Source organism: Macaca nemestrina, chromosome 3 (genome assembly GCF_043159975.1).
Source record: "Macaca nemestrina isolate mMacNem1 chromosome 3, mMacNem.hap1, whole genome shotgun sequence".
NCBI lineage: Eukaryota > Metazoa > Chordata > Mammalia > Primates > Cercopithecidae > Macaca > Macaca nemestrina.
Window position 1 is genome coordinate 83,287,714 of NC_092127.1, and position 26,805 is coordinate 83,314,518.

Genomic DNA, 26,805 nt, shown 5'->3' on the forward strand with positions numbered 1-26,805 from the left:
ACTTCCTACTGTCGCACTGCCAAACGTTTCCCCCGCCCCTACTGTGGGAACCTTTGTTTTTCTGCTTTCGGAGCCGGCCAGTGCGGGGACCGTTTCCGAAGGGACCACCGGGAACAGACGGATCGGCAGGGCGGGGCGGAACGGTGAGTTGTGCTGAGCGACTTTGCTCCCGGCCGCCTCCTGGAGGCTCGAGACCCCCCGCTAGGAGCGAGGTGGGAGAGTAGCTACGTGGGGTATTTCCTCGCTCCTCAAGCGGAATCATCATAACCTACGGGCGGTTGCGTTCCCTAGACTGACTGCTGTCCCCTTTCAGTGAGGACTGTGCTTCCTCCGAGGGAGTTGCGGGCCGGGGCATGCGGACCGAGGATATTTCTAGGTCTAGGGACAAGGGACTTGGAATCCTGCCTCGGACTTTGTCGGAGGGTTTTAGTCACTTCTCTACGTAGCTCCCTCATTGTCTCTCATCTTTTAGCTCCCCTGTCAAGGACCATCCCCCATTCTAGGCCTTCGATGTGTGATACTTTGATCAAAGGATTGACATTCTTTTTCTAAGTGTTTGCTGTCAGCTTTCAGTCTCTTGATTGGTTTGGAATCGGAGCCTTTTCTCCTGCGATTCCAGGTGTCCCTAAGGTATCATTGTTACCCAGAACCAAGAACTCTGGAGGAATGAAAAAGGCAGCATCTTTAAAAGAATGTTTATTGGAAGGTGTTGCAAGAGTTTGCGAAGTCATGAAGAACAAAGTTTTTTAGAGCCATTATGAAATGGCAACGGTAATACTGCACTCTGTGTGCATAAATTCGGTTTCCTTCATCTGGGGCACATGCATATGATCAACTTTAGACTTCTTTTGAGATTGCCAGGTAGGGTGAAAGATGGATCTGGGAGAAAGCATATACTTACATTTATATATGAATGCCCAATTCAGGTTGGAGAAATCACAGAAGCCTTATAAGGTGACATTTACCCAAAAAACCTAGTTCATTCGTTGGGTAAATATTTTTGAGCCCTTATTAAGTTTCAAGCACTAGGGAAATGCAGTGAACAAAACAAGTTCCTGCTCTCATCAAGTTTACAGGCCAGTGGGATTAATGAATTTAAGCAAGCTAGGTGAAAGATTATGAGAGTTTTACAAATAGGAACATTGTACTACAAGTCTCCAGTCATGAAATGGGTGATTGCTTTGCTTTTGCTTTTTTGATGTTTGGAGTTTTTTTGTGGGGGCAGGGGTGAGTTACTTTTGTGATTTCTGCTGAAGGGACCTTGGAAATGGCTACAGTTGTATAGAAGGAGAGATAAGACCACTATACTTTGATCACTTAGTTCCAGTAATTCTATAGCCATTATTTGTGGTACTCTGCAAAGTAGCAAAGGGATAGGCAAAAGCATAAATATAGACTCTGCCCTTAAAGTACTCAGAGTTTTGTAGGGCACATAACACTTGTGCCAAAAAAAAAAAATACTTCAAGGGAGAAAGTTGCACTACCATGAAAAAGCACTATGAGATATCCTTGAAGGGAGAGACTATTAATAGGGTTTGGAATGGAGAGGGGCACAGCAACTGTCAGTCAAATCTTCATGAGAAGTATTTGAACAGGGTCTTGATAGGATGTAGATATATAAAAATAGGTAAAGAGCTTCCCAGACAAAAAATTTAAAAAAAGAGAGGTAGGGCCAGCTAGCTATAAGGCAGATCTGGGGATGATGAATGATAATTTTTGTGCCAATTACTGAATCGTCTTAAATGCTAGGCCAAGAAATGTGGACTTTATTTTGAAGGTGGTGGAAAGCCCTAACTTCTCAGCAAGAATTTTTTTTTATTTGAATGAAAAGGAAGAAAACTGGGTTTCAGGAAAATTTGTATGGCAACAAAGTTGAAGTCAAGGAAAATAACGAGGTTATTGCCATAGTTCAAGTAAGCTAATAAAACCTGAATTTCATTAGTAGCAGTGAAAGTGAAAAGTAGGGCAAGTGTGAAAAATATTGCAGAATCCACAGGAAAGGCCTGCTGATTATTTGAATATAAGGAGTAGGGAAAGACTCAGTGAAGGAAAGACTTTGGTCTCAAACCTGACTAAAAGTAAGTTATGTCATTTATTGAAAGAGCAGGACAAGGAACTTTTCAGGAGGATAATCAGAATCTCAATTTTAGTTGTAACTGAATTGGAGATGCCTTTAAGGAACCAGATAGACACATACACTAAGCGTTTGGAAACACGAGATTCATATTTAAGAGATTTGGCTCGTACTTGTAATCCTAGCAATTTGGGAAGCCACAACAGGAGGATTGTTTTAGCCCAGGAGTTTGAGACCAGATGAGAGCAACATAGCAAGACCCTGTCTCTACTTAAAAAACAACAAAATTAACTGGGCATGGGTATGGTGGTACATGCCTGTAGTCCTAGCTGCTTGGTAGGCTGAGGCAGAAGGATCGCTTGAGCCCCAGAGTTCGAGGCTGCAGTGAGCCATGATCTCGGTGCACTCTAACCTGGGCAAGACCATGTCTCAAAAAAAAAAAAAAAAAAAAAAAGCGAGAGAGAGAGATTGGAGTTGGGGTAAAACATATTAAATCATCTACCCAGAGATGATAGTTGAAAACCTGATGTGTATAAGATTACCAAGAAGAAACTGCTAGCAGAACTAAGAAGATAGCCAAGGACAAACACTTGGACAATACCGAAAGCAACAAGCATCAGAAGACAAACCAGAGAAAGAGTAGTCAGAGATAGAAGAGGAAAAACAGAAAAGTTGAGTGTAACAGAACTCAAGGGAGGAGAAAGTTTTATGAAATTGGAAGTAGATAACAAGTATTTACTTGGCCAACATTTACTGTTATTTGCTGTTTTCCAGGAACTCTGCCAGACAGGGATTACAGCAGTAGGCAAGACCAATCCACTGCCTGCCTTCATGGAACTTACATTCTGATGAGAAAGAAAGATTATTTACATAATTAACAGTGTGATTAATATTATAAATAAGTACAGAATGTTTTTGGACTATGTAACAGTAAAACTTCTAGTTTTGTTGAAGGAATGTGCAGGAAAAACAGAAACTTGAGAGGTGACCTAAGATGGAGGTGGGGGTGGCACACTTTCTACTGAAGTACTAAGGTAAGAAAGAGTATATTGGAGGGCTTGAAATAAGTCATATAGCTATAACAGAGAGTGAGAATGGCCTGAGATACTAGGTAACATTTAATGAGTGTGAACTATGTGCCAGGTACTGTTGTAACAGCTTTATGTGTATTATCAGATCATGTAGAGCAATGGTCCCCAACCTTTTTGGCACCAGGGACCAGTTTCATTGAAGACATGGTTTCAGGATGATTCAAGTGCATTACATTTACTATGCACTTTATTTCTCTTATTAGTACATTGTAAGATATAATAAAATAATTAGACAACTCACCATAATGTAGAATCAGTGGGAACCTTGAGCTTGCTTTGCTGCAGCTAGACGGTTTCATCTGGGGATGATGGGGGATACAGTGACAGATCATCAGGCATTAGATTCTCATAAGGAGCACACAACCTAGAGCACTCACATGCACAGTTCACATAGGATTCACACTCCTGTGAGAATCTAATTCCACCACTGATCTGACAGGAGGCAGAGCTCAGGTAGAAATGCAAGTGATGGGAGTGGCTGTAAATACAAATGAAGCTTCACTTGCTTGCCTACTGCTCACCTCCTGCTGCATGGCCTGAAGGTTAGGGACCCCTGATGTAGAGAATTAGAGACCTTGTTAAGAATCTTATTCTTGAACCTTTGGATTGTGAGAAGCGAATAAAAGGATTTTAAGCAAGTGAGTGATATGAAAAGGTTTAGAGGATGACAAGAGTGGTTGTGGGAGACTGATTAAGCTATTGCAGTGGGCCAAATAATAGATGATGATAGGTTGGTCTAGAGTGGTAGTAGTAAGAATTGAAAAGGGTGGATAGATTTGAGATATGTTTAAGAGGTTTGGTTATTGAATTGGGGGTGGGAATTAAGGAAGTGGGAAGAGATAAAGCTGCTTCTGGGTTACTGGCTTGGGCAATAGGGTAAATATCATTTGAAAAAGGGATTACTAGAGGAAGAATTACTAGAGGAATTACTTTAGGAGAAAAGGGAAGAGTGTATGAGTGGCTCTGTTGGAGACGCGTTCAATAGGAGGCACCAATGAGATATCCATGTCAAGCTGGCAGTTGGATCTTGGGAGAGAGACACATGGACTGCAGAGATGTATTAGTAAACACTGGCAAAGGACTGTATAGATCAAATTGTCTAGGGTAATAATTCCCAAAATTTAGAGTAGATGGAATTGCCTGGAAGGCTTAACACAGATTTGTAGACCCTACTCCCAGAGTTTTTTCTTCAGTAGGCCTAGGAATGGAGACCAAGAGTTTGCATTTCTAAGTTCTGACGTAATGCCTATGCTGCTGACTCAGAGACACATTTTTGGAAGAAGATGTAGAACAAGGAGAGACCCAGAACCTAGCATTGAGGATCTCATTTTTAATTGGAATAGGAGGAACCTACAAAGATGACTGACAAAGAAGTAGGAGGGAAAATCATATGTATTAGGTTTACTGATTGAGGCCACGAATGACTCATGAGAGCATTTTCATGGAATAGTGGGACAAAGGCCAAATTGCACAAATTGCTGTATAAGGAGAAGGAATGAAGAAAAAGAGTACAAAAGTAGATGATTTCTGAGAAAGTTTTCCTATAAAAGAGAAAAGATAGATGTTTGAATATATTTAAATGTCAATGAGAAGATGCCAGCAGAAAGAAAAGGCTGGGGAAAAAAAAAAAAAAAAAAGATATGGGCAATAATCCATAGGCCAAGGTTCAAGAGGGGACAAGAAGAGAGAGGATCCAGATCCAGGTGACATTGCATGGAGAGCCACCTTCTCCTTTTTTATCGGATGTGAAAGAGTTTGAAAGGATGAGTGTAAGTAAGTTTGTAGATGTGCTGGAAGGAAGTTGACTTAATTCCTCTCTGACAGCCTTTCTTCTTTGTGAAGTAGGTGAGGCCATCTACTGAAACACAGAAGCAATTTTAAAAGAAAATGGAGAAAGCATAACTGATCTTTGCAGAAAATGAGGAAGTGAGTTGACCAGAGAAGGATGAGAGAATTGCCAAGTTGTATTGAATGCCAACCTGAGAATGGTGATTCTGAAGATAGGGTGTATGTGTATTCCTCTCAGTTGCACTTAGAGTTTGGGTGCAGGCAGAGAGAGAATGACTAGCAGGGTGGATGTCTATAAAGTAAGGAAACTACAGGGCTTTCGGGTGCCTAGAGTACTGAAAGAGTTATTGAAAGGTTGGACCACAGAATGTGAGCTGGATAGGAAGTAAACGGCATACTGCAATAAATCAAGGATAATACAAGAAAGAGAAAAAAGATCATTGTTTAGTAGTGGGGGTTTTTGTGCTGTATGCATTTGACACAGCTAATTCCCAGCATCACCTAAGAATTCACTCTTATCAATACTACTACTACCAGTTCCCTAGGTCAGTGAAAGCTTTAAAGTGGTAAATATTAATTTTCTCACATTCCTTTTTTAAAGCAACATCTACTTGTTAAATGAAAGCTACATTTCATATACTAAATTTCCTTTGTATATACATTTTTCTTTCATACACACACATAGGACTTGTTTTCTAGAACTCTAATCCATAGTAAGAATGATATGGCTTTTTTACAGTCTGTTTTGGCCGTGGGTTTAGGAATGAATATACAGGAAAGGAATTGTATGGAAGTAACATGATTTGGTGTAACTCCAGGAAAATGTTTTTGTATATATAGATCAACACAGTTACACCAAGTTGCTGACCTCTTTATGACTGCTGTAGAAAGTAAAGTTCTTTCACTATATGGATATTTGCCAGTAAGGAAGGAAAAGTAACAGAAATTAGAGAAGGCAACAGAAAAGTGGGAGTAAAAGTAAGATAGAAAACTGAAATATAAAATGTAAACCACATAACCATGAGTGTTTTATTTTAGGCTCAACTACTGTTTTCTGTTTGGTGAGGAAGCAAAAGTCAGGGCAAGAGGGTGCCAATAAGGAGAAAGCAGAAGGGACAAGAAATTGGAGGCTTCTGTAACAAAGAGCAAGTGGAATGGGAACAGAGAAATGAATAAATAAATACAGAAGAAAGATTGACTTGGCACTTTGAAGAGGTCCCTGGGTTAAGGCAGTGGAAGAGATAGAGTAATGGAAGATTATAGTCAGAAAGGAGAATTGATTGTAATAAAAGAGGTGTATAGTTTTTTTTTGTGGCAGTTTCAGATTTCACTGGCTGAAGATAAAGCTCCTTGAGGTTAAAGATCAATTATATAATACACTATTATAATTCTGTATATGAATAGATTTTTTTAAAAATAGAAATAGAAATAAATTTAAAAATTAATATTTTTTTCTCTGTATTTCACCATGGGGGACCACTGGGCCAGAGGGCCATGTTAGTAATTTAGGGGAGGGGTACAAAGCCTGTTAAGTTTTATAATGGTAAGATTACATAAAAAGAACTGACTCCAAGGTTCCAACTGGAATGTTGGTGTTGATGACTTCTGTCGTCTTGTAATCTAGGTGCTGACTCTTGTCACCTAATCTGTAATGTAAACCTCTTACCTGTGATTGTAGAAATACATAGCAATAAATACTTGGCTTTCATTTTTCAGCATACAAATTTCAAGAAATGTTTTTTCTAATATATTACGAGGGTTATTTTAGGTGTCAACTCTTTGGTCGGTACCCAATAAAATAAACTGTTTCATAACAATCGGATAAGTAAACTGCTATTCCCTTTACCTATATGAAATTAGATCAGTAGAAAGATTAGTAAACTGTCATAGGAGTGGAATTTAAAGAAAAAAGACATTAGGTGGCTGTTACCCTTGTATATGCTGGAGGAATGGCATGTTTACCTTTTCAGTCATGGACATTTTATTAAGGAGCTATTTTTTTCCTCAGAACATACATGGTGACCAGCGCCTTGAGTAAATTTTAAAATAACTTTCCTATACCTATCATTATGTAGAGGTGATGTATGTAATAATATAATTTTAAGAAGTGACAGAGGCTGCTTTTCAATTTTGTTAAATTCTTACAAATACAACAGTTTGAGATAAGGTAACTTTTTCATTGTAGTACTGACCTTTGGATTCCTTTCCATGTGTGATTCAGATAATATTTTAGTACAGTACAGAATTTGACAATAATTTTGTAGTTATCAGGTAGATAACTAATACCTTCCTGGGAACTTTAAAAAAAAAAAAAAAACCTAGTGATGTGTATGTGTGTTTCTTGTCAGATGCGGAGAGGGGTGAAGAGTGAAGTTGGAGGGGAGGGAACAACAAAATCCATTTTCAGATGTGCTTTCATATGCTAGGATTCAACCTACAGCAAGTTTTAATGGTGTTATAAACCCCTGAAAATGGGAGATAACTGGAATTGCTGACAGTTCTCTAACTATAGTAGTGCAAGTGTGTTGCATTAATATAATATTAACCTCGAGGATAGAAGATTTCAAGCCATAGTATATTGATCAAAGGATTGAACACAAAGAATACATTTTTATTTTGATCATTTCTTGCCTGGAGAGGTTTTTGAAAAAGTGACAACCAGAAGCAGAACCACATGATAGTATTGGTATTAACTAAAAACAAAACTTTTTAGTACTGTGGAATTTCATAAGCCTTTGATGTATATCTTTATCCATCTTGGCTATTTTTTAAGCTCTTTAGGACACAAAGCGTCATAGACTCTGTGTGTGTGTGTGTGTGTGTGTGTGTGTGTGTGTGTGTGTGTTTTAAGTAGTTATGATATTATCCCTCAGAGACCTTACTTTTAAAAATAGGTTAATGCATAAGATACCACAATCTAAATGTTATCAAATAAGGTTATCATTAATATGTTTTCTGAGACATTCATGGTTGGGGCAGAGAACTAAAGAGGTGAATTAAAAAAAAAAAAAAAAAAGAGTTGAGGTAAAAGTGGCAGCAGTGACCGTGACAGCTAATCACTTAACGCACCCTTTCACCGCTGCCCTCTTGTGATACCCCTTACACACACAAACACATGCACACTAAGACTTCCTTTGTGTTATGGAAATAAGGTTTGAGAGAAGAAATTTTGATACAGAGTAAACTTGACCTAAACCCATCAAGTTCTATGTACTGAAACTGCAAAGTGTATCTTTTAAAACACAGCTAGGAAGGAGTTCTGTGGCAGGGAGAAGCCTACCTGGATTTAAAAGGTTACCATCAATATGGATACACAGAAAACTGATACTGCTAGTTGTTTCGGGGGCAGGAACTAGATAATGCCTGTCAGGAATAAGAAGGAAATTTACTTTTATTTGTAATAACTTTTTGATAATTTTACATTTTATATCATGTACACAGTATTATTTATTATAAATTTAAAAACAGAAAAGTAAAACTTTGACATAGATAATTGTGCATTGTCTTCTAAATTACGTCCTCTTTTTTTTCCTTCAGGTGTTTGCAATGGCTGCTACTGTGAACTTGGAACTTGATCCCATTTTTTTGAAAGCACTAGGTTTCTTACATTCAAAGAGTAAAGATTCTGCTGAAAAGCTAAAAGCACTGCTTGATGAATCTTTGGCTCGGGGCATTGATTCCAGTTACCGTCCATCTCAAAAGGTACCTGCATGAATAAAAAGCTTGAAGAGAGTTTTATAAGACCTGTAGTAGTACATTGATAACATATAGACCATCTCAATACAATCTCTGCTGAAATAATCTTTCCTTGTGGCACGGAGAAATTATATTTTCTTTTTTTCCTTCAAGTTTTCAGAGAACTGTTACACCACATAGAAAAATCAGCTGGGGGTGTGGGATATTCTGTTCTACTGCTTTATATGTATATGAATTCACTTGTTTACGGCTTACTTTAATTTCCGATTCTTTATGATCAGAATTTTTTTTAAGCTGCTGAATGTAACCACAGATTACTTCTAATTATTCTCTATTGTTTTAAGGATTAAAAAAATCAAGTAAAAGCACAGATTTTTCAACAATATAAATTGAATATGGGTAGAATAATTTAAGAGAAAAGGAGGTATGGATGAACTCTGAGAAGTTTGTAGCTCCTGTCTTGATAATAACAAAACAGGCAATGGCAACTTTATGTGAAAAGAATATATGTTTTGATACCAAACATACCTGTTTTAAATCCCACTTACATCTTATAATTGTGTGATGATAATAGACAATGTATCTTGATGTCCCAGGTACTTTTCTGAGTAGTTTATGTGAATAATTAATTTTAATTATAATAATGATCCTTTAAGATAGATACTGTTTTCTTCATTTTATGTAAGGAAACTGAGGTACACAGCAACTTCATTTCACTTAGTCTGTTAATTGGTAAAATGGGGATGATAAGAACTACTTTGCAGAGTTGTAAAAATTGAAGGAGATACAGTAAATGAGTCACCTAGTGTAGTATCTGCCTGGTACATAATAGGCTGTCAGTGAATGACAACTCTTACTATATTCCCTAATACCTACTAAGACATTCTTTCGAATTCTTCTAAGCTGTTGTCCTGAAACTCCAAATCACTCAGGTCTGTGGACCTAGATCCCAAACCGAGAAGGAAAAGATAGAACATGACTAGCTCAAGTCTCACCAGAATCTGAAGCTCAAGTAAACACTGGCATTTTGTCCCCAGCCTTCTTTCAATACTAGGTCTAGTACTCTGAAGCCTTTTTATTGTACTTTGAATAACAGAACCATTGTGACTTCATTTCTTCTATCTATTCTGATTCCAGTAGGTTCAGTGAGTTCAGATCGAGCAAATCAATATGGCTCTACAAAGCATACTGCCAAATTCATTCCACTGTGGGTGTTGGTATTGTCCAGTTAGGAAAACCTATTATTACTAAAGAAAAAAAAAATGTTTCAATGGAGTTCTAAAATGGAAGTTTATCTCTTAAAAAACGTGAAAAATTTGTTGTGATTAAAAAGCATGCTGCCCTTAGGTTTCTAGCTAGAGTTTACTTCTCTTGGTCAGTTTTCAGAAACTCTTTTGTTACAGGTTTTTAAAGCCCAGGTCCATTTAATTTTAGCCTTCAGCTGAATATTTTCATCACTAGATTTATGTGAGAAGAGTGATTTATGCCAGTGTTTCTCAAACTTTAGCATGGATAATAATCACCTGGAGGCAGTGGTATGCTTATAAACATTACCAGGTCTCCAAGTGTATTCTAACATGAATATTGGTTGATATTCATTTACATTAATGAGGAAGGCAAATGTGAAATAATGCAGTTAAAACTTAACTCATCTGTCAACAACTAGAACAACTTTTTTGCTGAATAGGTAATAGTTTAATACTGCATGACTTTGTCCTCAATTTTTTAGTTACGCACAATACATGTTTTTTGGTTTTTTGTTGAGACAGGATCTCACTCTGTTACCGAGGCTGGAGTGCAATGGCACAGTCTTGGCTCACAGCGCTCTCTCCCTCCCAGGTTCAAGCAGTCCTCCCACTTCAGCCTCTTGAGTAGCTAAGACTACAGGTGCATGCCACCATGCTCGGCTAATTTTTTTATATTTTGTGGAGACAGAGTTTTGCCATGTTGCCCAGGCTGGTCTCAAACTCCTGTACTCAAGCGGTCTGCCCACCTTGGCTTCCCAAAGTGCTGGGATTACAGGCATGAGTCACCACACCTGGCCCACCATACACTTTTAAGTTTAATCTGCATTATTAACATTTTCTTCAACACTTGACTAAGTCTACACCAGTGGTCAACAGACTTTATAAAGAGCCAAACAGTAAGAATTCTAGATTTTGTGTGCCAGATGGTCTCCATTGCAACTATTTAATTCTGCCATGGTAATGTGAAAGCAGCCATACATTATACATAAATGAATGGGTGTGGCTGCGTTCTAATATAAACTGTTTATAAAAAACTATTTATAGGCCTCAGTTTTAAGCAGTCAGCATAATAATATATCAAGCCCTGCCACCACTAGATCTGAGGAGCCATTCCTCCTTCCTTTTTCTTCTCTTGCTCCTCAGAGGTAGACGCTCTTCTGAAATTGATGTGTATTATCCCCATTTATACTTTTGTACTTTTACATATTATCACAGTAAAATAGACTGCACTCAGCTGCTTTAGTTTTATTTAGAATGGTGGAGGAGTGCCCTCCTTTCTGGGGAGGGGAAATTCCAAGGAGCTGTTAATATTAGTAACAATAAATAAGTTATCTATATCAGCAAAGCTATAATACATGAATAAGGGATCAAAGTTTTAAACAGAACGGAAAGACAGGCCACAGACTGAGAGAAAATATTTTCATATCGTATCTCTGATAAAGGCCTTGTGCCCAAAATCTATGACGAATTCTTTAAACTCAATAATGAAACAAACATTCATTTTTTTAAATGGGCAAAATATTTTATCAAATAGTTTACCAAAGAAGATATATGTATGCCAAATGAGCACTTGAAAAACTGGTCAGCATCATTAGTTATTGGGAAAATGTAAATTAAATCTAAATGAGATACCACTGCATACCTATTAGAATGTCTACAATTTAAAAAGACTAGCCATACAAATTATTGGTGAGGATGGAAAGGAGCTGGAACTCTCATATATGCTTGGTGGAAATATAAAATGGTCCTGCCACAGAGTTTGGCAGTTTCTTAAGAAATTAAGCATATATTTAATACTTACCATATAACCCACTCCTATTTATTCTAGAAAAGTAAAAACATAGGTATGTACAAATACTTGTACATGAATATTCATAACAGCTTTATTTGTAGTAGTCCCAAACTGCAGACAACCCAAATATCCATCAATAGGTAAATTGATAGATAAATTGTGGTATATTCATTCAATGGAGTATTATTCAGCAATAAAAGGGAATGAACTGTTTGTTGTTGTTGTTGTTGCTGCTGTTGTTGTTGAGACAGAGTCTCGCTCTGTCGCCAAGGCTGGAGTGCAGTGGCCGGATCTCAGCTCACTGCAAGCTCCGCCTCCCGGGTTTACGCCATTCTCCTGCCTCAGCCTCCCAAGTAGCTGGGACTACAGGCACCCACCACCTCGCCCGGCTAGTTTTTTGTATTTTTTTTTTTGTAGTGACGGGGTTTCACTGTGTTAGCCAGGATGGTCTCGATCTCCTGACCTCGTGATCCGCCCGTCTTGGCCTCCCAAAGTGCTGGGATTACAGGCTTGAGCCACCGCGCCCGGCCAGGAATGAACTATTGATACACTTAACAACATGGATGAATCTCAAAATAAATATTCTGAGTAAAAGAAGCCAGATAAAAAAAGAATACATACTCTATGATTCCATTTATATAAATTTCTAGGAAATGCAAACTAATATAATGTTACAGAAAACAGATAAATGATTGCTTGAGGATGGGAGACATAATTTCTCTAGTGTGTATACCTGTAAGAGGGTAATTACAAAGGGCCACAAGGAGATTTGGGGGGATGATGGATCTGTTCATTATGTTGATTGTAGTGATGGTGTCATAGATGTATACATATGTCAAAATTTATCAAATGTTACACTTTAAGTAGGTGTAGTTTGGGCCGGGTGTGGTGGTTCATGTCTGTAATCCTAGCACTTTGGGAGGCCGAGGTGGGTGGATCATTTGAGGCGAGGAGTTTGAGACCAGCGTGGCCAACATGGTGAAACGCCATCTTTACTAAAACTACAAAAACTAGCTGGGTGTGGTGGTGCACCTGTAGTCCCAGATACTCGGGAGGCTGAGGCAGGAGAATCACTTGAACCCAGGAGGCAGAGGTTGCTGTGAGCCAAGACTGTCCCACAGCACTCCACTCCAGCCTGGGCAACAGAGTGAGACTCCATCCCCCCCAAAAAAAATAAATAAATGAAGGTACAGTTTGTATATCAATTATTTCTCAATAAAGCTATTTATCTATTTAAGAAAGGAATATTACATTGGTTATAATGAGATGTCTTAGTTTTAAATGAAAATTGTTTAGATTAATGATCTATTTTTTATGATGATCAGTCTGAATATTTAATTACTGGTACCTTTTTTCATCTTTTAGGATGTGGAGCCACCCAAAATTTCAAGCACAAAAAACATTTCCATTAAGCAAGAGCCCAAAATATCATCCAGTCTTCCTTCTGGTAATAATAATGGCAAGGTCCTCACAACTGAAAAGGTAAAGAAAGAAGCCGAAAAGAGACCTGCTGATAAAGTAAGATTTTATTTTAATCTTGTTAAAAGAAAAAAGGTAAATTAGTTGTTCCATAAGCAGAAAGGAACAATGGTTTATGTCTATTTCTTTTATATAATAATGAGTATAGGTATATAATAATCATCACTCAGTGAATATGTATTGATAGCTATAGATTTTGACTTTGAAAAATGAGTAAAATTTACAAATTTTAAAGTTAAATGGTTAAAAGCTATTGTCAATAAATATTTGAACCCTAGGGAGTATAGTAATTTTGAGTATAAACTTTTATCTATGCCTCAGAGGTCCTAGATGGTACAGTTGTTAAGAAGAAAAGATAGATACACTTTGGGAGGCCAAGGCAAGTAGATTGCTTGAGCTCAGGAGTTCAAGATCAGCCTGAGCAACATGGTGAAATCCCATCTCTACAAAAAATACAAAAATCATCTGGGCATGGTGGCAATTACCTCTAGTCCCAACTATTTGTGGGCGGGTAGGGGGTGGAAGAATTGCTTGAGTCCAGAAGGCAAAGATTGCAGTGAGCGGAGATCATGCCACTGCACTCCAGCCTGGGTGACAGAGTGAGGCGCTGTCTCAAGTAAAAAAGCAAGCAAGCAAGAAAGAAAAGATAGGAGAGTATAGATGTAAATGACTAAACATAAACTTTATAGAATGGTATGCACCTGAGCAGGGCCACGGATGATTCTTGGATTGTCTATTTTTAGATGATTTCTACATATAGTAATTAAGATTTTAGTTAGAAAAAAATACACTTGAACGATATCTTCAGTAACCTTTGCCCTCAAGATGGAGTATATTATCCTGTATGTTTTCATACTTTTGCTAAATAGTGGCTATTCATAAACTGCGTTAGATTATTTCTCTGCTTTTAGATCTACATAAATGAGGCTGGGCGTGGTGGCTCATGCCTGTAATCCCAGCACTTTGGGAGTTTGAGGCAGGAGGATCACTTGAGGTCAGCAGGTCGGGAGTTGGCCAGCCTGGCCAACATGGCAAAACACCATCTCTACTGAAAATACAAAAATTAGCCAGGTGTAGTGGCGCACACCTGTAGTTCCAGCAGATCGGGAGACTGAGACATGAGAATCACTTGAACCCAGGAGGCGGAGGTTACAGTGAGCAGAGTTTGTGCCCCTGCACTCCAGCCTGGGCAACACAACAAGACTCTGTCTCAAAAAAAAAAAAAAAAAAATTATGTAAATGATATCATACTGTGTGTGTGTATATCCTTTGGTAACTTTTTCTCCACTCAACTATGTGCTTTTGAAATGTATCTATGTTGATGCATGTAGATCTAGATTTCTTTTAACTACTACATAATACTTACTCTGTGAATTAACCAGCTTATCATTCCCCTACTGATGCACAGTTAGATATTTCTCCTTTGTTTCTATTACAATGGAGTTGAAGTGAGCTACTTTATACAAATGTCATGTTAGTAGTTTCTATAGGATGTATACCTATAAGTGAATGTAATAGGATATGACATCTTCAACATTGCTAGGCATTGCCAAATTGTTATCAAAAGTAGATGTACTAAATCTACACTGTCATCAACAAAGTACAAGAATTCCAAATTCCATGTCTTATCAGACTTTTTGATTTTTGCCAAATCTAATGGGTATATTGATAATATTTATATCTTAAAGAAGGGAATCCGAATTTGCTTTGAAGCAAATATGTGTTAACTCTGTACAGTAGATACTAGTCTAAGTAAATCCATCGAACTTCCAGAAATCTTTAATAGATAGAAGAGTACAAAGAGAAATACAAATCTTTGTTAAACTGTTCTGATTTATTTATTTCTGTCTTGCTGGTTTCATTTAATGTACCGATAAATTCGTTATAATTCTTCTACAGATCGTTAATGTGCACATATGTCCCAAACTATGTGAATATATCTGTAAAATGGACTTGATCATTGCCTATTGTCCTTTTTATTCATCTTTCAGTGACTTAAAATTTATTCTACCACATCACTTTATCATTTTCTGATGCTTTTTATAGATGAAATCAGACATCACTGAAGGAGTTGATATTCCAAAGAAACCTAGATTGGAGAAACCAGAAACACAGTCCTCTCCCATTACTGTCCAAACTAGCAAGGATTTAGCTATGGCTGACCTTTCCAGTTTTGAGGAGACCAGTGCTGATGATTTTGCCATGGAGATGGGATTGGCCTGCGTTGTTTGTAGGTAAGTTGTCCCTTGTCACAGATTATTTTGTTACTTTATGAAGAACACAGGACCCCTTTCCACTCCTCAACCCCCAAAATCAGAACAATTATGCATTTTCTATTTTGTTTTACGATTTGGAACTGGGGTGGAGATAAGTAGATGTCTTATGAACTGCCCATATAACAATTTAACATATTGAAAATTGTCAAATATTTTGTCTTTACCAACTATGGCTTTTAAATCCGTTATGTTGTAACATTTTCTGCATTTTTGGGTTCCAGAGGGAAAGTGATTATTATATTATGATATATGTGCCTATGATAATCTAAGGCTATGGTGACTGCCTTTTGTGCTTTTGGAATTTATACTTTTTTATATACATATGGCTTCATTCTATTAATCTGATCAGACATTCATTGAGCACCCTATGTGTGTGCAGTAACGTGCTAAGGACTGTGAATAGTTAGGTCCAGTTCTCACCTTTAGGTAACTCATATTAATGAAGAACAACAACAACATATAGCTAACTAATATAAGGGAATTTAATAGAGATACAAAATGTTATGAGACTGTTGGAAGACTAATCAGAGTCTACTACCTTCTGAGAGAAAGACAAAAATTATAATGAGAAATGACAAGGAGAAAATAGCCAAATTTAATCATGGCATTCCATGTATTTATTAATGGTTGACCATAAGCTTTAAAAGCTTATGCTTTTGTGCATGCTATGTGTTGGAGTTTGTTATTTTGATCTTTGGGTTTCTGGGATTTTTTTTCTTTTTAGTATACCAAACTTTACTAGAACAACCCTGAAATAACATTTTTTTTTTTTTTTTTTTTGAGACAGAGTCTTACTCTGTCACCAAGGCTGGAGTGCAGTGTGTGATCTTAGCTCACTGCAGCTTCCATCTCCGGGGTTTAAACCATTCTCCTGCCTCAGCCTCCCGAGTAGTGGGGATTATAGGTGTGCACCACCACGCGCATCTAATTTTTGTATTTTTAGTAGAGGCAGGATTTCGCCATGTCTGCCAGGCTGGTCTTGAACTCCTGACCTCAAATGATCCGCCTGCCTTGGCCTCCCAAGGTACTGGGATTACAGGCATGAGCCAGTACACCTGAAATAACTTTAAATTATTGCATTAAAAAAGTAGTGTAATGTTTAATGGTGTGTTTTCTTAGGCAAATGATGGTGGCATCTGGCAATCAATTAGTAGAATGTCAGGAGTGCCATAATCTCTACCACCGAGATTGCCATAAACCCCAGGTGACAGACAAGGAAGCGAATGACCCTCGCCTGGTGTGGTACTGTGCCCGATGTACCAGACAAATGAAAAGAATGGTAGGAATCGTATTTTTATTTATTTTAAACAGTCTGTCAATGTTTCTGTTGGTATGTGCTTTCAAAACAAAGATTTGAATATTTAAGATATTGAAAAAATAAATAATATAAGCTGATTATTTAAATGTTTATATGTATAGTATATATGTGTGATTAATATTTCTATGGCTAAAAACCAGACCACGTTATGTGCATTTTTCTCTGTTTAGTTTTATCTACTTCTAATATAGATAAACAAACAAGATTGGTGACACACAAATTATGAATATTCCTTACTAGTCTGTCAATGTATTTATAAACATTTTAATATACCATGCAGCACTGAGAATTGGTGAGATACAAAGCGCCACTCTTTGTTGAGGTCTGGTAAGGAAATATAGAAAATTCCTGAGTGAGCTTAAACCACCAAATGAATAAGATGTGTACAGAGGCGATATTTATATGTGCATATCCGTCTTTCCAGCTGCATTTCTCTATTGCTTAGTCTTTCCTTCTCATTATCCTCAAGTGACCATTACCTCATTCTTCCAACATACTTTCTCTTTTTACTGTTCACTAACATACCTGCCTTTAATATCATAGTGAAATACATTTTCATTTGTTATATTGGATAGTTTTCTAACTTTTATTCACTTATAAAATAGATAAATGATAAAAGAATTTCATAATTTTCTTTTAAAGAAAACAAGAAATTGCCATAATGTCTTATTCGCTACCTCTCCCTCACACTTCCATCTCTCTTCCCCTGCCTTAAATTAGTGATTCTCAATTGCAGAGTTCTCATGTCTGTTAATCAAATGAATTTCTACATAAATTTGTCTAACCAATATATCTTTAAAGGTCAGAAGTACTTAGTTAAAAGTAAAAATTCGAGATACCATTTTACTTTTTAATCAGTTAAATCAGAAATAGGAAGTGTTTTTATTCCTATGAAATAAAAAGTAGTAAATGAAAAGTGTGGATATCAATAGTGTATATTTCTTACTTGTAACAGGAAATTTCTGTGACAAGTTACAATCTGTTCTGCTCAGTTTGATTTTTATTTAATTTATTATTTAAACTAGCCCTCCAGGATCTAAAGTGAAATTATTATAGATGAGCAATGAATTCCAGAGCATTGATAAGAAACCACTAAGAATTGGAAATTGTCAAAAGAACAAATTGTGACAATAATCTGTCTTTCTTTAGTATGTACTCAACTGTTTCATTATTATTATCACTTTAGCTCCCTTAATATCTAAAGTAAGCACTATTCTTCCCCCAAGTTTTTTCTCCTCCATTTTTTGGGGATTTATTTTATGTCAAATCTATGTTTATGGTTCTAACCCTCTTCCTGGGTAAGCTTCTATAGCTAACTAGATAGTCTATAGATACTTTAAGTTCAATATATTTAAAAATAAAAGTTGTTCTATTATCCAGTTTTTTTTTTTCTGCAATTGCCTGAATTAGAAAACATCTTTGATGCCTCTCTTAATTCATATCCCTTTGTTTACCAGATTTGTTAATTCTCCCTCTTATATGTCTCTGAAATCTATTCATTTCTCTTTTATTACCCTGTTCCACAAATGCATTACTTGTCTATTGCAATAACCACTTAAGAAATCTCCTTGCTTCCCATCAATCCACTTTGATTACTGTCATTAGAATTCTTCTAAAATATTTATCTGCTTATATATGCCCAGTGGCTCTCAATTACTTATATAATGAGGTTATACTCATTAGGATGCATATATGGACCTTCTCTTTTTGACCCGACTCTACCTTACAGCCCCTTCTCTCACTGCTTCACCATACACATTCATACACTCTGGCCACTCTGACACAGACGAAGTGTGTAATTACCTGAATATGTGGAGAACTTTCATGTTCTGCTTCTCAGCTTCTTCATCTGGGATACTGTTTATTCTTTTATCTGCTTTGCAAATAATATCTAATTTATCAGTAAGATCATGTAATTCATTGGCATAGCACTTAAATGGAGCTCAAGACTGACACATTCTACATTCTGTTGTTCTTAAGTTAAATAAAATGAAGCAAATATAATTTTTTTTTTTTTTTTGAGACAGGGTCTCACTCTGGTGTCTAGGCTGGAGTGCAGTAGCGTGACCATGGCTCGCTACAGCCTCGACCTCCCAGGCTCAAGCAATCCTCCCACCTCAGTCTCCCAAGTAGCTGGGACTACAGGCATGTGCCACCAGGCCTAGCTAATTTTCTTTATTTTTTGTAGAGATGGAGTCTCCCAAAGTTCTGGGATTATAGGCATGAGCCACCATGTCAGGCTAAATGCAGATTAGTACCAGAAACCAACAGTGAATCTGGTCTGTGTGTCCAAAAGTCAAAGTACTAAATGGGGAGTCATGGCTAATATTAAAACATGACTAGAATACACCAAGAGTAAATGTGGGGAAATACCAAAAGACATGATCTGAAGTGAGCCTAAAGATCAGAATCCAGGAAATGTAAGGTTTAATGAGATAATTTTGAAACAGTGGGGATTCTAAATTGAGTCATTCTAACTATAATAGCTTTGAGTGAGATTCTCATATGTGCATTGGTTGGTGTTCCAAGGTATCTCAAAGATATTATAAATAGCACCTGATATCCCCTTTCTCTTTGCACAGATTCCTCAAACTGGGGCAAGTTCTGCAGTACACATTGTTGTAGGAAGACCTAGTTAAGAATGTTATCGTGTATGGCAGGGTCCAAGGTTATTCTTCAGTTCTATAATTTTCTCTCTACCCAGTAGTGGGTTTTTCCCCAGCTTCAGGTGAGAGACTCATATCACTTTTGCAGTGGTTCTCAATCTAAGGTAGTAATACACTCCTGTTTCACAGCATTTAAAAATATATGGGGTTTTTAGTGCTGCCATTTTGGCAGTTAGTGCCTTAGTGGAGAATTTTATACATTTTGCAGTGTTTGAAGCAGTCACGCAATGAAACTTTTAGTTCCTTTATTGAACAAAACTGAATCAGTAATTATATCCTAGTTCCCTAAACTGGTATTACCAGTGAAGGACAAAGGATTTTTTACTCAGTTTCTAAGATGGCTGGATAAAACAGGGAAGGCAGAAGATCCAAACATGATCTCAGGCAGAAGTACTTCCTGGGGCTTCATCATAATTAGTCTTTATCTGTTAAAACATACAAGTTAGGTGGGTCCTCAGAGTCTAAGCTCAGGAGTGCTAGATGTGGGTGGAATGCAGTATAAAGATCAAAAGCCATGGTTTTGGAGCCGTATGTTTCTGTTTTACTGTGAGGGATGCATTCTCGTAACATGGTTTTGCAATAAAGGATAAGATGGCTGTCCTTTCCTGCTAGTACCAGTAATCAACAGTGAATTACTTTGAACATTCTTAATATTCTTGATCTGATTTTTGGTTTATAAGTGGTATTGAAGGTAGGTGTACTTTGATGTGGAAGGTATGTGTATAAAAAGTGATACGAATTGAGATTTAAGGACCAAAACTATATAGTATGGCAAACGGTAGCACAGAATTACACAAGAAGACCCAAACAAGAGCAAAATAGGCCAAGTTCTGGTTTCCAGAAATGGTGACAAATTGTTAATAAATTGTCTAGTACAGTACTATATAGACTTATGAAGATTAGCAAAGACTATGGAATGGCTGGTGGGAAGCATCTTTCCCCGTTCAGTATGCGTGGATTTTTCTGGATTCAGTTTGATTATCCTTTTTAAATAATAATGATGAATAAACAGTAACTTTTTGTTAGCACTCAGCATATTCCAGATACTGTGCTAAACTCTTACATAAACATAATTCATCCTCATAACCCACCTTTGAAACAAATGCTATTACCATTTTACAGATGAAGAGAATGAGGCTTTTAGAGATTTACATGTTTTGCCTGAGATAATGTACCTAGAAAAATAGTTGCTGGGTTTTTTTCTGTTGTTTTTTGAGATGGAATTTCGCTCTTGTTCTGCAGGCTAGAGTGCAATGGTGTGATCTCAGCTCACTGCAACCTCCACTTAATGGGTTCAAGCCATTCTCCTGCCTCAGCCTCCCAAGTAGCTGGGATTACAGGTGCTCACCACCATGCCCGGCTAATTTTTATATTTTTAGTAGAGACAGGGTTTCACCATGTGGGCCAGGCTGGTGTCAAACTCCTGACCTCAAATGAACCACCCGCCTCAGCCTCCCAAAGTGCTGGGATTACAGGCGTGAGCCACTGCACCTGGCCAGTTGCTGGGTTTTAATCCTAGCTCTGTTTGACTCCGAAAATTACTCTTAATATTACTGCACATAACCATTTATAAACAGTTACAATTATCTACCTAGAAAACACTAAAAAATAAACTCAAAAATGATTAGAGTTTATAGGAAAATTTAGTAAAGTGCCTAGTTATAAAATAAAGGAAAAAATCAATTATTGGTCAAAATATAACTGAAGATGCTTATAAAGTAATAGTGGGTGAAAATTCTTTGATAACGTAGAAATTTGTATTTATGAACTTTCTCTAAAGATTTAGCGTGCCTAGTTTTGCAATGTGGAAAAACCTCAAAAAGTTTCATCATTTATCAATAGTTTTTTTTCTCCCTATTCTTCATGTAAAACCTTATAAATGATCTGAGCTGTGTTTTAATTTGCCCTCAGCAAATGAGGGACTTATGCCTAGACCCCAAGAAGAAAACTCCTACATATTTGACCAACCCCAATGAGAAATAAATGTACTTCATCATGAGTAAAGCTAATGCTTACATATAGTTTGTGATTTTTCTTTTTAAAAAACAATTTTATCTTGTTAAAATGTTATTTAACCCTATTCTGTATTATTTCTAAAGCTTAATATTATCTTTACTGTTTAGAAACTAACACAATCTGTAAAACCATTAATATGATAAAAATAATTTGTCAAAGAGCATATATATTCATTATCATCACAGTACTTTTTTAAATGTTCAACTGTATTTAATTTCAATGATGAGTCCTGTGAGAGATTATTATCTTTTTGTATGTTCAGTTAAGAGTTTGTATCTGATTTAATCCACTGATTTTTGCAGGCTCAAAAAACTCAGAAACCACCACAGAAACCAGCCCCTGCAGTTGTTTCTGTAACTCCAGCTGTCAAAGATCCATTGGTTAAGAAACCAGAAACTAAACTGAAACAAGAGACAACTTTTCTAGCATTTAAGAGAACAGAAGTCAAGGTATAGTAGATTCTATTTTTATCTAAGATTGTATCTTAAAGTTTAGTTAATTAAACAATAGTTGCTTGATAAAAAATTTAATGAGAGGCCGGGCGCCGTGGCTCAAGCCTGTAATCCCAGCACTTTGGGAGGCCGAGACAGGCGGATCACGAGGTCAGGAGATCGAGACCATCCTGGCTAACACGGGGAAACCCCGTCTCTACTAAGAAATACAAAAAATAGCCGGGCGAGGTGGCAGCGCCTGTAGTCCCAGCTACTCGGGAGGCTGAGGCCGGAGAATGGCGTGAACCCGGGAGGCGGAGCTTGCAGTGAGCTGAGATCCGGCCACTGCACTCCAGCCTGGGCTACAGAGCGAGACTCCGTCTCAAAAAAAAAAAAAAAAAAAAAAAAAAAATTTAATGAGAAACTTTATATACTAAATGGCTATATTTTAGAAATTAAGACTTTACTACTATTATATTAGGTAGAAAGGGAACATTTATATCATTAATTAATCTCTAACTCTGCTGTTTTTCTTTTTATCACAAATAGGAGCAGTCTATGATCATTCCAAAATGATATTCTTTACCATTCTCATCTGGTTCAATACTTATCTCCAATCAGAAATCTGGTTTAAATTCAGGCTAGGTGCCATGACTCATGCCTGTAGTCCCAGCACTTTGGGAGGCCAAGGCGGGTGGATCACCTGAGGTCAGGAGTTCGAGACCAGCCTGGCCAACATGGTGAAACCTCGTGTCTACTAAAAATACAAAAATTATCAAGGCGTGATGGTGGGCACCTGTAATTCCCAGGCATGGTGGCGGGTGCATGTAATCAGCTACTTGGGAGGCTGAGGCAGAAGAATTGCTTGAACCCCTGAAGCAGGGGTTGCAGTGAGCTGAGATAGTGCCATTGCGAAACTCTGACTTAAAAAAAAAAAAAAAAAAAAAAAAAGACTGGTTTAAATTCAAAATACCTCTGCCCTCAGTAGCAACAGTTTTGCCCCCCACACTACTTGAGCAGAGTGGTCTTGTAATTTTTTTTTCTCCCTTCTTATTGGCTATTGAAGGATTTTTCTTGCTTTGTCTTGTTTTGTTTCTTTATAATAAACTTTCAGTCCCTTATACCAAGGGACCACATTGTCTAGAGAGAGTATCACCTTTCTCATTCCTAAGGTTGCATCCTTGAAATCATACTACATTATTCTTACTATCTTGGCATTTTTATATCATGAAAAAATAATTTTCTAATCTAATTTTATAACAAAAAGAAGACTTCTACTGAGGTACACATTCCAATGTTAAGCATAGCACTAAACATGTAAGAAAAAAATATTAGCCTCAAATTCTCAAAGATTGACCTGAGAAAACTCTAAAGTTACTACCTTATCTAAGTGACTGTAAATAGTAAGCTTAATACCCTTGATATGATGAAAAAGATTATGAATATAAAGTACTTTTAAAAACTTATTGATAATTATATTTGGAGGTTATTTTTCATTTTAATTTGCCCGGGAAGATTTGCTATCCAAGGCATATCCATTATTGATTTGTCATATAGGAACTTGGTGAATTGGAATAGAAGTAAGAATGACCAGTTTATTGAAAGTAATTAGAGTTGCTGTATTCTGCACATAATCACTTTTTAGGAGATTTTTAGACTAATCTGTTACTACTAAAGTTTATTTTTAGAAAATTCAACATGAAATCATTTTATGGCAAACAAATTAAAGACTTTGCTGTTATATTTGTTTTGATAAAGAGGTTTTGTGTTTTTTAATAAAAAATTCACTTTTTATAAAAGTGAATAAATTTATACCATAAAAAAATGGTTCCCATTCACATATAAAAAGCAAATGTCTTTTCTAACTTGCCCATCTAGCAAATAGGCAAAAAAATATTTATAGTTAAAAACTTGAGAAATTTGTTTTCTATGCTGAAATAGTAAGAAATCACTTGGTCTCCATTGTTTGTGTTATATTACTCTTATGTGTCCTGATAGTATTATAAACCATCTGTCATCCTGTTGAAAAGCAATACTAAGCAACAGCAAGCCATTAAAATGAAATGCCAGACACATAGAACTTGCTTTCTTGCTTGTACTTCCTAAGTGTTGGTCTTGTAATTACTAAAGATGGGTTTTCCTTAGTGAAGTTTGTTGAAAGATCATTTAACCATATGGCAGACAGCTTTATCTTTAATAGCAAGAAAAGGAAAAAAAAAAAGTTAGGTGTTTCATAACTGAAAAGTAAATGTTTACTTCTTGACTAACTTTTTCTCTCATTGCTGGTATATATTCCTCTAGGAATGTATGGTTTATGTAGTTTTTCTTCTCTGGATAACTTCGTAAGATAATTAATATATTACCGTAAGAAAACATCCTATCAATTTTCAGAGTATGTGGACAAATATCTGGATTCCTTCTCTTATAAAACAAAGATCTCAGAACTCTATTTTTGTTACTTTTCACATTGATTAAAAATGTATGCATGCAGACAATATTGAAGGCTACCTTGATTTCAAGAGCTCAAAATGTTTTATCAACTATTTCAGAGTGAAGTTCTAAATTATAACTGGATATATTTTAGGTATAACTACCATTTTTTAAGTAGGATATTATTTTGTAAAATTTTATCTCTTATCTATATATGAACTTAACACTTTTGTGAATCTTCTTAAGAGTGTAAAGGTAGAAAAGGTGTCAATAAGAAGTTCAATTCAAAATTAATTTGAACTACGTACATTTGTGCCTAATGTGAAAGTGAAAAAATATATTCTTGTGTGAACAAGAGCAATATGTGTTTATATAGTGGCATTGGTATCATTGTGAGCTTCTGATTAGCCAGGGAAGTTAATCAGAAAAGTTGAAGGGTTATACCTTTATGAAATATATCAGAGAGTGAGATCAGTCCTACCGAAAATGTCACTGTGCAGCCTAATGAGGCAATTGATAAAATCCTTATTAAAGGAGCAGGAGACTTTTGTATGATAGTTTAACTGGAATCATGGGCAAATTGTGAAACTAAAATCATGAGACCTTTTTAATACATCATGCAAGTTGTACACTTCCAAGTAATTAACTTTGCATATATTTTGTACTCCTGTAACTGTTGCTCAGAATTTAGGAGAACATTTTTTTAAATGGGTTTAGAATCTATACAGCTGTCTTCTTTCTCTCACACAGTCACTCAGTAAATAAACATTGACTGAATCTCTTCATCTTGGATATGTTCTCCTGAATATTCTGGGTATGGGCATTTTTGCCCCTTAAGGATGAATTAAATTTTTGAAATGATCCCTAGTTATTTGGAGCAAAGTCTAAAATAATTAGATGTTTAATTAAGCTAGATAATACTTTGTTGGGTAAAAAGTATATTAAAGCACTAAATCTGGTTTTCAGATATAGCTTAGAATTGAATCTAAAAGCAATTCTCAAGAGGGAATTTCATATATTTTCTTTTGGAATCATTAGAACAAGAATATGGTATCAAAAATTTTCTGTTTTGGAAATGATAATATCCGCTAGATACAGATAAGTTTTGTTCTGTGTGGTTTTTCAGATCTGCTTCATAAGAACCTAATTTAGTGGTGTGATTTAAATTTCCCAATTCATAACTTAGATATAAAAAGTCTAATGAGTTTTTGTATATTCAAGGATGTTTATATAGGTATTGATTATACTTGGCTCTAATGTAATATTTACCTTATTTTTTCAGACATCCACAGTTATTTCAGGAAATTCTTCTAGTGCCAGCGTTTCCTCGTCAGTAACTAGTGGCTTAACTGGATGGGCAGCTTTTGCAGCCAAAACTTCCTCTGCTGGTCCCTCAACAGCAAAATTGAGTTCAACAACACAAAACAGTACTGGGAAACCTGCTACCTCATCAGCTAACCAGAAACCTGTGGGTTTGACTGGTCTGGCAACATCATCCAAAGGTGGAATAGGTTCCAAAATAGGTTCCAATAACAGCACTACGCCCACTGTACCATTAAAACCACCTCCACCTCTAACCTTGGGTAAAACTGGCCTTAGTCGCTCAGTTAGTTGTGACAATGTCAGCAAAGTAGGTCTTCCTAGTCCAAGTAGTTTAGTTCCAGGAAACAGCAGCCAACTAAGTGGGAATGGAAATACTGGAACATCAGGACCTAGTGGAAGTACTACTAGCAAAACTACTTCAGAATCCAGCAGCTCTCCCTCAGCATCCCTTAAAGGTCCAACTTCACAAGAATCACAGCTCAATGCTATGAAGCGATTACAGATGGTCAAGAAGAAAGCTGCCCAAAAGAAACTCAAGAAGTAATGTGGCCAAGTAGGTTTTTATATCATATTAGCCTAAAGATGAAAGGCTTATTATTAAGATATATATAATATACTGTAATTTAATAAAAGTCTTCATAATCAAATTTCTATTGTTTCTTGCCTTAAAATGCTAAATATATATAACAAAACTTGGAAACGTTTATTTTAAATCAGTCTTCAACATTTTTATTTTAATGATTTCCATAGTGTGTGAAAACAATGATTAGAATGACTGGTTCTCAATGAGAACTTCAGAAGATTGATAGCATCTGTGAATTTAAGGAAAAAGAATTAGTTCATCTTCTAGCAAAGCCCCAAGAGTTGATCCTGATGAATGAGGTGCCTTATGTGGTGGCAGGGATGACCCAACATAGTTTTTCTATTTTCCTACCCGTATTCTGGGTGTTCATTTTCTGTGCTAGCCCCATTTCAACTGACTCTCCCTTTCCCTCCCAATTATTTCGTCTTTTTTAAAATTATTTTTTCATTATTGATTTCTCATATCAATGGATTTTCCTAATTGATTTATCATACTTCATATTGTATCTTTACCTTTTTTTATCACCTCATTTCAGTTATTGAAGGATACATCTTTTTCCAATAAATTGTGAACTCTTGGTGTTTAATACAGTATT

General features: G+C 36.5%; 1 protein-coding gene and 1 long non-coding RNA gene across 9 annotated transcripts; one reads left to right on the forward strand and one right to left on the reverse strand.

The window, feature by feature from the left end:
• LOC105486301 (integrator complex subunit 12) lies at positions 1 to 26,786 on the forward strand. 8 transcript variants are annotated; one of them, XM_024794253.2, is made up of 9 exons: positions 731 to 861; positions 2,849 to 3,108; positions 5,011 to 5,091; positions 8,491 to 8,655; positions 13,054 to 13,206; positions 15,214 to 15,401; positions 16,563 to 16,722; positions 21,746 to 21,892; positions 25,587 to 26,786. In XM_024794253.2, exons 4-9 carry the CDS (start codon positions 8,500 to 8,502, stop codon positions 26,169 to 26,171), a joined length of 1,389 nt encoding a protein of 462 aa, XP_024650021.1. In that variant the 5' UTR covers positions 731 to 861; positions 2,849 to 3,108; positions 5,011 to 5,091; positions 8,491 to 8,499; the 3' UTR covers positions 26,172 to 26,786. The 8 variants fall into 8 exon arrangements, with proteins under 8 accessions (XP_011747426.1, XP_011747427.1, XP_011747424.1 ...); XM_011749124.2 differs by lacking the exons at positions 731 to 861; positions 5,011 to 5,091 and adding an exon at positions 1 to 143; XM_011749122.2 differs by lacking the exon at positions 5,011 to 5,091 and having other exon boundaries at positions 173 to 771.
• On the reverse strand, positions 742 to 5,870 carry LOC139362353 (uncharacterized). The gene is made up of 3 exons (XR_011621120.1): positions 5,822 to 5,870; positions 3,407 to 3,464; positions 742 to 879 (listed from the first exon to the last, which is right to left on the reverse strand). It is a non-coding gene; the product is annotated as an uncharacterized lncRNA (long non-coding RNA).
• Positions 26,787 to 26,805: the final 19 nt, after the last annotated feature.

Excerpts from the sequence above, each read along its gene's own strand:
- LOC105486301 (XM_071093227.1), top strand. Across the intron at positions 8,656-13,053 it reads GTTACCGTCCATCTCAAAAG|GATGTGGAGCCACCCAAAAT; the intron begins GTACCTGCATGA and ends TTCATCTTTTAG. Across the intron at positions 13,207-15,213 it reads AAAAGAGACCTGCTGATAAA|ATGAAATCAGACATCACTGA; the intron begins GTAAGATTTTAT and ends TGCTTTTTATAG.